The sequence below is a fragment of the Aspergillus pseudonomiae genome, assembly GCF_009193645.1.
Source record: "Aspergillus pseudonomiae strain CBS 119388 unplaced genomic scaffold BDV37scaffold_82, whole genome shotgun sequence".
In the NCBI taxonomy this organism is placed as follows: Eukaryota; Fungi; Ascomycota; class Eurotiomycetes; order Eurotiales; family Aspergillaceae; genus Aspergillus; species Aspergillus pseudonomiae.
The window spans coordinates 155,461-167,423 of NW_022476074.1; the positions used below are offsets into that span (position 1 = coordinate 155,461).

Consider the following 11,963-nt stretch of genomic DNA (forward strand, 5'->3'; position numbering starts at 1 on the left):
GGAAGCATTCCAAGGAATAGATGAAGTGATGAAAAGAGTACTAAAAGAATATCACCTATACCTCATTCCATGTTTAGCGATATTGATGATACCACCATTGCGATGATTATATAGGTGCAAAAAAATCAGAGGCAAAAGAATAGAGGAAGAAGAAGAAGAAGACGACGAAGAAGCCTAATCCGCCTTGACACCCGTAAAAGGTTGACGGGATTCAATCTATTACCATGACCTCCAAAGAAAGCATCTCGCCAAAACAAAACGATATCGATACGCACTCGGTAATTTCTATGCAGGAGCTGGACCCCTCACCAGTGCATGAGGGATTCTCCGACCTTGAAAGTGGCCAATACATCCCTCAATCACAAGTTTGTCCATCTAAAGTTGGAAATATATCAGAAGCCAGACAGCCCCGATTCAACCTAGGTCTCCGTGGACACAACTGGGATTCATGGTGTATGTCCTGTTAAACTATTTTGGGTTACATTGAGCTAACAGTCGGGGTGACTCCAGTATCCGCACTTCAGAGATACTCAACGTACCCCCCCACTTTATTCTTCGCGCTGCATTTCGCCAACACCTCTCTTTTCCCTCTGGCGACTCGGTCGGTTCCAGATAGTGAAACCTATCTGCTTCTTACGAGACCTATCTACCAGTCTCCAGGGCTTGAACATGTGATCCTGACCGTTCCCATCCTCATTCATATCGCTTCCGGCATTACTCTCCGCAATCTTCGTTCTTCTCGCCGTGCACGACTGTATGGGGCGGAGACTAGGGTCCAGAGATATTCCCTGAATTTCTGGCCGCGGATGAGCCTGCAAGCACGTCTAGGGTACTGCTTCGTCCCGTTCCTTGGCGCTCACGTCCTCGTAAACCGTATCACGCCATTGATCGCCGATGGTGGGAGTTCGGGAGTGGGTTTGGGCTATGTTGCTCATGGAATCGCACGAAACCCTGTCTTTTGGAATGTATACTACGTGACCCTCGCCGCCGTTGGGATGTGGCATATCGTTGGAGGATGGGGTGCTTGGATGGGCTGGCGGGTCACCACTGCTCAGAAGGAACGAGGCTATAAGAAATGCTCAATGGAAAGTTACTTAGGGCACACGGAAAGCGAAGAGCAGGTCAAGAGAAAGAGAAAAATGTGGTGGATAGTCAATGGAGTTGCCGCGCTAGGAACAACTGTCTGGCTGGCGGGCGCTCTGGGTATAATTGGTCGTGGAGGCCAGGGTTCGGGATGGGAGGCCAGTGGCTGGAATGAAATTTATAAACAAGTACCTATTTTCGGGCCCTGGCTATGAAATGGGTATATGGTTGGAGAAATTTTCGGACTTTATGCAGGCACGCACACCTTTATATATAAAGAGGGAAACAAGCTCTTCGGTTGCAGCTCATGCATATGCAGTACAATACTCAACAGTGAAACTTGCTTGGTAGCTCAGTTAAGAGACAACAATTTCCTTTCCCAAAGAAGATGGACATATTGTTGGTTGCAGAGCGCGATGCGCTCTGCAATTATTTTATTTATATACTCCCGTACGTGAGAATGTATTGGACCTTAAAATAATGGTCCGTGCGTTATGTCCGATCCTCTGTTCTTTTTTTCTTTTTCTTTTTTTTTCGGGTGCGGCGAACCAAACTTATAACCAACAGTTCAAAGCTAAACACTTCTGCTGCCTTACGAACTGGGTTGTCTATACCGGAGCCGATGAGCCTGAGTCTCTTGGGTCCTTACCGTATCTCGACACTTCGTTTGGCCTTTTTCGAATCTATACGGACCAATGCCCTGACATTCCGAAGACTTGAAAACCCCCAGCTTGCCCCCGGCATCCCACTTTCTATACGATATTGCTTCTCACGATCTTCAATCATGGAAACAGAACCAAAGTCTAGTATTCTAAATCAACTCATTCAGTATGACGGCAAGGAATACCACGCGGTGAAAGAAGGGAATGCGTTCATCCTGAACCCACCTTCCCAAGCTGCAGCCTCCACAGGAACAAGAAGAGATCTCAAGGCAGAGGACGAGGCTCAGTCCGTATTCTACAATCCTATCCAGCAATTCAATCGCGACCTGAGTGTACTTGCAATCAAAGCCTATGGGGAACATGTGCTGGCTTCAAAAAAGCAGAGAGCCGAAAGGAGGCAGAAAAGAGGTGCAGCGGATGGGAAATCAAAAGGCAAGAAACGGAAGAGGGAGGATGGTGATGAAGAGGAACCAAACGGTAGAGGAAGCAATTTTGACAATCAGACAGGAAGAAGTGATCATCTAGCCTCAGAGTCGCACACTGGAGAAAATACCACGCCAGCATTTACAATTCTAGATGCTCTGTCTGCTACTGGTTTGCGTGCACTACGATATGCATCAGAGATTCCATTTGCTACTTGCATTGTTGCGAATGATCTTTCGCCGTCTGCCATCAAATCAATGAAGTTGAACATCGAATACAACAGACTTGGGAAGCTCATTCAACCTAACACCGGCGATGCGCGGACTTACATGTACAGCACTCTTAACCCGGCCAACACTCAGACTAGTGGACTGCACACTGGGAAGTTTGATGTTATTGATCTGGATCCTTATGGGTCGGCTGCACCGTTTATGGAATCTGCTGTGCAGGCTGTCAAGGATGGGGGTTTGCTTTGCGTGACCTGCACCGATGCCGGGGTTTGGGCATCCAACGGATACCCGGAAAAATCATATGCATTGTACGGTGGCGTACCAACGAAAGGTACACACTCCCATGAAGGTGGGCTACGCCTAATCCTTCACGCACTCGCGGGGTCAGCTGCCAAGTACGGGCTGGCCATAGAGCCACTTCTATCTCTGTCAATCGATTTTTACGCCCGAGTCTTTGTCCGCGTTCATCGGTCTCCAGCAGACGTTAAGTTTGCGTCGGGTAATACAATGGTTGTTTACAACTGTGATTCAGGCTGCGGAGCTTGGTCAACACAGCCTTTGACCCAGACGAAGCCACGACTTGATAAAAACGGGAACCCTTTCTACCATCACGGATTCGCCCAGGGACCCATGGCAAATACGAACTGTGCGCACTGTGGGATGAAGACTCACATAGGCGGCCCAATGTGGGCCGGGCCGCTACATAACCCTCACTTCATCCGAAGGATTCTTGCTATGCTTCCTGAGGTGGATAGAAGCATATATCAAACGGTAGACAGAATCGAAGGCATGTTAACTACAGCACTTGAAGAGGACCTGATTCCCAACGACCCTATACAGGGTGCCAGTTCAGAAACTACTCTTTCCAAAATCAAGGATGCTGAACTAAACGAAGATCCAGCCATAATCCCGCGGATGGACCCGGCACTTCGAGAGCCGTACCCATTCTATTTCAGTTTGAGTGCTCTGTCAAAAGTCCTTCATACATCCACCATCTCTTCCGATGCTTTTCGTGGAGCTGTGCGACACCTGGGTTACCAATGTACCCGTAGTCACACCAAACCGAACAGTATCCGCACAGATGCACCTTGGGACGTGATTTGGGAGATCATGAGAGAATGGGTGAGGCAAAAATCTCCTATCAAAGAAAATGCTCTTAAGCCTAGCACTGCCGGTGCTGCTATCATGGCGAAAAGCCGGGAAAACATTCAGAAGCTGAAGGAGGGCGAGAAAAATCTAAATTTGCTGAAGCAAGAGATCGTGTCTGCTGCCGAAAACGGGAAGGATATCTCCGACGTAGTGACAAAAGTCGAAGCCGCGCTGTACCGTTCCGGCTTCTGGCAGGCGTTGAACCAAAGCGAGTCAGATTCTCGACCTGCTAATATGCAAAAGGAGCCGCAGAGTTCCAACCAAGTCCATGGAACACTTACAAACAAATCTAATACCAGCACGCTGGATGTTGTTTTCGACGAGTCTCTAGGTAGAGAAGTGGTCAAAAAACGACTCGTCAGATATCAACTCAACCCTCGCGCTAACTGGGGTCCATTAAATCGAGCGTCTGGGCGCAGACAAGGCTGAGAATCCATATTGTCTCGTATTCGACGGTGTGGCTTGTTTAGTAGCGAATTTATATTGAATAGAACAACTTGTCGCAATGCGTATCGGAGTTACTCGATTAAGCTACCTTAGATATATATATAATTTACATGAGACAGGAGAAGAATGGGGGGTTAAGCTGGAGAGCAACGTACGTAGGCTGAGTCGATTGCAATAGTTGGTTTTAAAGAAAAGACGTGAGGAGTAAGCAGAGCCTCAACAGAGTTCACCGTCCCTGACAGGGCTTACAACCAGAAGATATACAATCCTAGAAAAGAACGTGGTGACCTATGCTAGGGAATTAAGAAACAATGAAAAGAAGAAATTATCTATACTTAGATACGTATACTCTAACCCAGATTGCTCATCAAACCATTAGAATGTGGAAACGGCTACAGCTACTGCCTGAGAATCACTGTGGCTGATGCTGACATTGACTTGTTTCACACCGGCCTGTTTGGCCGCCTCAGCTGCAGCACCATGAAGCTATGAAAGATGTTAGTTGCATGAGTTACGTCAAAAACCAAAGACAGGGGCAAACTCACATTAACAACAGGAGCCCCTGTTGCGTCGTTAGTGATTTCGATGTCCTTTAACGGAGCACCGGCGCCTTTGCTGCAAACACCAAGGGATTTGAAAACAGCCTCCTTCGCACTCCAGCGTCCGGCGAATGATGCTTGGGGAGAGGCTGCCTTGCGACAGTATTGCTGCTCTTCAGTAGTGAAATTCCGGTTGATGAACGTCTCATTTTCAATATTGAGAGATTCCAGGTTTTCCACATCCACTCCCACCTTGGAGTTTTCAACGGCGTGAGCTTTCGCCAGCGACTCAACTACCTGCCTCGTGCTTTCAACTCCCTTATCTGCGACTTTGGGGGGAGCTGCAGGGAACTTAAGCTCAGAAGACTTCTTGTCAATGGTAACCCGATAATCAGGGTTGAGGAAGACTTTGCTTTGAAGCTCATCTTCATATGGCGCCTTGTTCTTAGCAACAAATATGCTATTGTTGATCAGGCCGTTGTGGAAGAAGCGATAGGCCTTCTTTTGTCTGGCCTCAACCTTGGCCTTATAGGCCTCGAACTGGGCGCGGTCAAGAGCGGCGTACAGATACTTGGGGTGAATGCCAATAACTTGCGCGCCCTTCTGACCGAAACCGAATGAGGTAACTGAGAATGCCTTTACACCATCCGTTTGAATGCTGCGGCTGGGGTAGACAATATAGTCGAACTTTTCGAGCACCTTGTCCACATTATCGGCGTTCCTATTGCCGGGAACTAACCCACTATCCAAAACCTGCAGGCAGCCGTTGAACATCCAAGCACCGGCGGCACCCTTGGGGTGTCCAGTCAAATATTTCTGGAAAATACCCAGGACTGCGTTTCCCTTCTTACGGCCCAAATGCTTCATCTGCTGGCAAATGACATCCGATTCATTCTTATCGTTTGCGACGGTGGAAGTACCATGGAAAGAAGCGACGCCGATGTCATCCACGGTGAGGCCCCAGGTGGCAAGAGCGCCACGTAGAGGAGCAATGCGCGAGTCTTGCTTCCAGAAATTGTTGCCAAGACTGAACTGTGCGTCCTTCTCCTGGCGCACGGCCTCGCGCTCAATGTGTTGGGCTCGTTCGTGCATGTATTCAGGCATGTTGAACGACTCAGAGCCTTGAGATTTCATGGCCTCAACCTCCTCCTGAAGATACAATAACTCAGATTCCTGCCACTCCTTGATCTGCTTCTTGCGCAAATCTAACTGCCGGCGGCGGTACTTGATGTCCAACAAGGGCGATGGGAATTTGCCAGGATTCTCCCGCGCAGTAGTAAGGACACCCTGTCCGGGTGCAGGAACTGAGCGGCCGATCTTGTCGGTAGCCGTAGTTGTCAAAGCAATAACACCGTGGATTGGCACCCCCATGTCCAGCGCGAGCTGAGCGCTCATGATGAGTTGCATACCACAACCTTGTGATTCCATGAAGCCAGCACGAGTAGTCGTCGTAGGACGTGACATCTCCTGCGGTGTACGCCCGTGGGCAAACTCATCTTCAGCATTACTGGTAGCCTTCATGTTGGCGAACTCATATGAGCCCTCTTCCTGGAAGTCATCGAAACCACCAACAAAACAGACACGGGCCTTTCCTTCGACAATAGTCTCGTATCCGATGTCAACGGACTCCACAGCCGTTGCACAAGCACCAACGGGCGTCTTGATAGGTCCAGTAGAGGAGAGTAATAGCATGTTGACCCATGCACTCATAGTATTGATGAACGACTCCTGCAAGATATCCTTCTGAAGTGGCTTGTCTAGGTACCGATCCTTGTACATTCCTCGCAAGGCATGGGTTCCTCCAATTCCAGAGCCAATGCAATTACCAACCTCGGATAAATGGACATACTTGTAGAACTCGTAAGGATCGGTGATACCCGCCGAGAGCATCGCTTCAGCAGTGCAGACAAGAACAAACAAGGTCACTGGGTCAACCTGCTCAATGATGTCGTCGGGAATACCATATCGCTTAGCGTCCCAGCCTGTTGGCACCTGGCCTGCAACAAGGCGGTCAAACTGGAGAGCCTTGGGAATCAAGAGGTTGGCACCCTTCTTGAGACGGACGGTGTACTCTCCAGATTCAGGAACTTCGAAAATCTCAACCTTGTCACCATGCTCCCGCTTAAACTCTTCGGCGGTTTCTTTAGAGGCCTCGAATGGATCCAAATCCTCCTCAATGACAATTTCCTGAAGCAGCTGCTTCTTCTTTGGGTCGTAGCCCTTGAAGAGCTCAGGCTCGATGAGGCGGATTCCAGAGTGCTCAAGAATATATTTCTCATACTTCGGCTTGACGTCTTTGTCATCTACCGGTTCCCCGGTCTTTGCATCAACCCAGCCCGAGTATGACTTTCCTTTCAGCGGACCGTTGTGGTGTTTGATAAGCCCCATGATCCATGCCATTTCCACACATCCCTCAAGAGAGAATTTTCCATGAGCCTCCATTTCCCAGCGGGTTCGCGAGTTACCCCAAGGCCCGACTTCTGCGAAACCAGTGACAACGACAACTTTGTCCAAGTTGACCATGCCTTTGAGAGTTTCATTAAGGGGTTGTATTTCCTCGTCCCAGCTGGGGAGTTTGGGAAACTCGAACTTAATATTGGCTCGAGGCTCAGCAACAACACGCTTGTACAGCGCTTCACTGTCTTCTCCATTAACAACCTTGTTTTCGATGGCAGTTTCTTTGATCACCGCTTGGCGAATATCGCTTGTTTCCATGATGTCGGTACGGAGCTTTGTCATGAGGCCTTTCAGGTCAGGAATAAATTGAAGTCCACCATTCAAATCCGCCCAAACAGGGTCGAGCTGACACAAATTGACAATTGCAGGAGCCATGAGACCCAGTAAGTTGAAGGCCATTTCTTGCTGAGAGAAAGTGCGGACACCAAGTTTCTCAACTCCTTCCGCGACCATGTTGTTTCCGGCCATCAAACCTGTACCGCGAGTCCAGCCAATGACTGCACCGCAGATGGTAAGATAGTTACTCCAACTTTCCGAGTACCAACGGTTGAAGAGCGTCTCCAGAGCTAGCTTGGACTCGGAGTACAAGCCGTCATTCCCGAATGTGCCGTGGTTTGGCGATAGGGGAAGGATTACCTGGGCCGGTCGTGTTTCGAAGCCATTGCTCTGCTTTTGAGATTTGATACAGCCTAGGAGCCGCAAGAGGTTGGTCAACATGATGCGGTGAGCTAGCTCCGACTTGGAATCGATAGAATCAATCTCCCGACCATTCTCTGGGATGGCAGCGAACGGGATAACAGAGTCTAGGTCCCAACCAAGCCCTTTCTTCGTATCATATATGTAGTTGACAAGGGCTTCTACATCTTGTTTGCTACCTTGGTTGAAAGGGACCACGACCAGCTGTGAGCCACGGGCACCGTAGCGGGCATACATGGCTTGATAGTACTCAGTGACTTCACGTGAGTAACGGCTTGTGGTCACAACCACCTTGGCACCACCGCTAATCAGGCCTTGTAAGACTTCAGCACCAATAGAACCAGCACCGGCACCAGTCATGAGAACATTCTTGCCCTGGAATGTAAGACCTGACCGTGCGGCTGACTCCAACACATCAAGATAGGTACCAGTGAGCTTCTTATTATACTCCCACCCATGTTCAGTCTTCTTCTTGAGATGTAGAAATGGAATGGTTTCAACCTTGCCAGCTCGAGGGCTGCCGTTGTGCTTTTGACCGGACCGGTTCGAACGCTTCCCATTACCGTTCTCTTGCGGCATAATTTGGTTCTCGTTCATGCTGAGGGCACGAATGACTTCTTTATAAAGCGCATTGAATTGTAACTGGGAAGATTTAGACAGACGATGCTGCCTGCGGATCAGTTTGTAGACACTGCGAAGATCATTTTGCACCTTAGCGCGGTTACTGTACTCGGAGATGGGACCGCCTTCCGCCATTTGTTTCACGTAGTGCTCCAGCTTGCGAGCGCTGGCTCGGGGAACCTCCTTGTACCCAATATTTCCTCGGGCGTCAACAGTTGTCTGGGGACCAGTGGGGATCGCCACATCCTTGTAGACTGGGGCAACCCCGAGAACTTCCTTGCAATTTTCAATGAGCTGCTCGCCAAGCTCCTTCGCCAGCTGGTATGTCTCGCCACGATCAGTAGGACAGTTGTCGATATGATACTGCATGAAATCAAGAAGAAGCGGGTTCGACCGATTCATGATGCGGATACACTGGCTCACGATTTCACGATCAACGACCCTCAGTCTGCCAAAGATAATATCATAGTACATGCTTAAAGCGTCCTGACGGGCCCAATTCCAGGAAGAGTCATACACACGGGCCTTAAGAGGATCAAAGGATGGCTCAATGCCAGAAGCGTAGAAATCACCGTGCTCGGCTTGCCAAAGATCTATCTGGGCCTGCAAAGCCCTCTGGGTCTCCTGGGAGGTGATGAAAGCTTTTTGGCCTGCGCGCAGATCCATCTTTAGGTATCTTGCGATAATCTCAAGTTGCTGCTTGAACAAGGCCCGCTGATCCTTGGTCAGAGCATCAATTGCTGCTGGGTCCATGAGCATGCCGCCGGCTCCCGCACCACTGTCGCCACCGGCTGCTGGGGCAGAGAGGCTGATTCCTGCGCTAGCGGCGTATTTGTTGGTCACATCATCGAGGTATGCCTTAGCGTCCGCCTCCGATCCAATACGAGATGCGGGTTCCATTGTAAGGGCGAGAAGAAGAACACCGTCTTGCCTGCCGGATCCCAGGCCCCATCGTGTTTCAAGGTATTTGCGGACGGCGGTGATGTTGAAACCTCCGGGCATCTTGGATGAGACCAAGCGAGCAATTAGAGAGGAGGATTGCTTGCCCAGTTGCCCATTGAATGTCGCCTGCATGGAAGCACCCAGCTCATCAAGAGGGGTGTCCTCAGGCTTCTCTGGTGTGGAACCAAATTCCTTGCCCAAATCCCCAAGGATTTCATTTTGTAAGGTGGATTTACCTACAGGGTAGGTAACGTCAGTTCAAGATATCATGAAGCTCGGGACAAACTCGCAAATACGTACCACCAACCAAGTCCTTTATAGCTTTGCTTAGAGGTACATCAGACAAACCCTTCTTCAGCTTCTGTGCGACGAGTGTCCGGAGCACATCCACTGCTGTTACTGGAGCATCCTCAACTGCTGCGGCGGGACCAGCGCTGGGAGGAGGGGCTGCTGCGGCAGGGGCCGCAGTAGCTGCCACCGGAGCAGCTGGAGCAGATGTGCTGTTTGCAGGAGGGGCCTCAGGCTCTTCCTCCACAGGGTCCACATCATAGTAGATCTCCTTCGCATCCTTGTTATAGCAGAGTATTTGGCGTTGAACGGATGTGGCAGCGTCATATGCCTCATACTTCGAAGCGAGCGTTCGTCGTGCCATTCCACCTAGAGTATCTGCAGGACCTATCTCAACAATCCTTTCCGTTCGTTTCTCTGCCAGGATAACATCTTGCGTCTCAATCCATCTCACTGGAGATGCGAACTGGTAGGCCAGTAGTTCTACCAGCAAGGTGTGGGCGAGCTCCTGTTCGATTTCGGGACGCATCTTGAAGAGGGTATAATATATTAACAGCGGGGAAGAGGGTGAGGATGGAGGATCGATCTCTGATACGATTATGCAAATAAACCAGTTCCTCAAGCGTCAATTCGTCAACAGTCGGGCTAGACTTGCAGTAGCTGTCAAAATGAAACTGACTCAAGACGAAGATATAGGGTGAGGAAAAAGTAATTAAAGAGATAATAATAAGCTTAAGCCTAATTAAACGGAAATTGTCAGCGTGAGTTGATCTAGAAATTTTATTAACAAGTCATGGTTTCCAGTGCCTTCTCTCGCCAAGGGCATGACCACTTTATGTCAGGAAGAGGAATAAAAGGAACGTAGAAGCAGAGATAATGCTAAACACTGTACGTACTACTCAAGTAAAGGCCCCAGGAAAACAACAGCCAAAAAAAAAAAAAAATCAAATGAAAGAAAATAAAATAAAAAAACCGTGCGGTATCAGAGAAACTCACCCCAGTTGGGACCACAGGCAGTGGGGAGATTTTGCCGATGTGGTAGAAATAGAATGAGCCAAAGAAAGGAAGGATAATAAGGGAAACTGAGGTGAGAGAAGGTGAAGTTGTGGATGGATGGGAACCAAATTATTGCTGGTGAGCTTTTGGTGAGTGTTGTTGGGGCGGAAGACTACTTACTGGTCGTAGGCCAGCCAGCAGTATCCGTCACCTTTTACAACTATGGTTGGTTGTATGCGTCCAATACAGTGGATGGATCCTGTTGTCCCGAAAATAACAGAAAATAAAATCAATTAATTATAAAACAATTCCCTCCTCAAGATGGGTGCACAGTTGAGGTGATGGGAGTCTAAGTGGTAATTTTCATACCTGGAAATACACATTCAAGATTGTCATTGGGTACTCATTCAGCGTGTGGATACCTCCAACTACTGGGCATTGATGAGGTGGTCCTACAAGTACAGAGTCATACATAGGTAGTACTCCGTAGGGTAGATAGGTAGACAAGACGTTCTCGTTGGTTCTATCGAGTAGTCCTAAATGATTGATTCCTTACTCCCATCACATTGGAAAGGACTCGAGAGGGGACTCCATAGGCCCGGAGTGGAAAAGGTAAGGGTAAGAGAATGAAAAGAGCAACGGAGCAGATAAGTGCTGTCGTATACCAAGTACATGGAATAGAAATGACTCGACCCTGATTGGAACGAGAGGCAAATGGGGAAAGGCCTTCCCCCCTCTTCCAAAACTCAATAGTTAAGACCATTTTTTCTTTATCTTTTTGAATAATCGGGTGTTTGAAGTATCCTGACTGAAGTACGGACCTATACCGGAGTCATGCAGCGAGGGGAGGGGAAGGGCAATCATTCGTTTCAAGAAAAGACACATACTATTCAAGTGAGAGTGAGCAAAGCCGAAAGATCTATAGATAGAGGTAAGCACCGTATACTATCAAACTAATCAATTAAATCATATAGAGGCGAAGAGGGTATCAAGTCTTGCTCTATATGGTTGTGCATCTTGTAGATAGGTGACTAGTACACAACAGTCGTTGTCTCTATCATACTTTTTGGGAAAGATCGGTTGATCTCGTTTTGCTCATCGGCTTGCCGCTAGGCAAGTAGTAAGGCCAAGTCCATGGAAAAGAATCCCATCCTTCGGTATGACGATCAACTCTCGGGTGTTAGGTACAGTATTGTCACGTCCCACTGGATCCAGCCCAACCGTTTTGGACCTTTGGGGAGGTTCCGCTGCCCGCCATACCTGATCTGGACGGTTCTCATTCAACCAGCCCCAAAGCTGCGGGTTCTCACCTCCGCCCGGCCGGTTCAACACAATGTGTGCGCGTGCGTTTGTATCGGTATCTCTCTCTTTCTTTGGGGTCTGACGCCTACTTTGAATTTGATTTGATGTGTGGTGATGAGGCCCTGTTT

The 11,963-nt window shown here is 48.9% G+C and overlaps 4 protein-coding genes across 4 annotated transcripts; 2 read left to right on the top strand and 2 right to left on the bottom strand.

The window, feature by feature from the left end:
• The first annotated feature begins 86 nt into the window (after positions 1–86).
• Positions 87–1,637, top strand: BDV37DRAFT_258366 (uncharacterized protein). Its single transcript, XM_032083035.1, has 2 exons — positions 87–453; positions 511–1,637. The coding sequence occupies exons 1-2, from the start codon at positions 225–227 to the stop codon at positions 1,296–1,298; spliced, it is 1,017 nt and encodes a 338-aa protein (XP_031937559.1). The 5' UTR covers positions 87–224; the 3' UTR covers positions 1,299–1,637.
• Positions 1,590–4,136, top strand: BDV37DRAFT_258368 (tRNA (guanine26-N2)-dimethyltransferase). The gene has a single exon (XM_032083036.1). The coding sequence runs from the start codon at positions 1,706–1,708 to the stop codon at positions 3,974–3,976; it is 2,271 nt and encodes a 756-aa protein (XP_031937560.1). The 5' UTR covers positions 1,590–1,705; the 3' UTR covers positions 3,977–4,136.
• A 12-nt stretch (positions 4,137–4,148) lies between these two features.
• On the bottom strand, positions 4,149–10,778 carry BDV37DRAFT_258369 (trifunctional fatty acid synthase subunit FAS2). The gene is made up of 4 exons (XM_032083037.1): positions 10,534–10,778; positions 9,550–10,275; positions 4,540–9,485; positions 4,149–4,480 (listed from the first exon to the last, which is right to left on the bottom strand). The coding sequence occupies exons 2-4, from the start codon at positions 10,064–10,066 to the stop codon at positions 4,370–4,372; spliced, it is 5,574 nt and encodes a 1,857-aa protein (XP_031937561.1). The 5' UTR covers positions 10,067–10,275; positions 10,534–10,778; the 3' UTR covers positions 4,149–4,369.
• Positions 10,779–10,865: 87 nt separating this feature from the next.
• On the bottom strand, positions 10,866–11,642 carry BDV37DRAFT_258371 (uncharacterized protein). Its single transcript, XM_032083038.1, has one exon. The coding sequence runs from the start codon at positions 11,294–11,296 to the stop codon at positions 11,057–11,059; it is 240 nt and encodes a 79-aa protein (XP_031937562.1). The 5' UTR covers positions 11,297–11,642; the 3' UTR covers positions 10,866–11,056.
• Between the last annotated feature and the right edge of the window lie 321 nt (positions 11,643–11,963).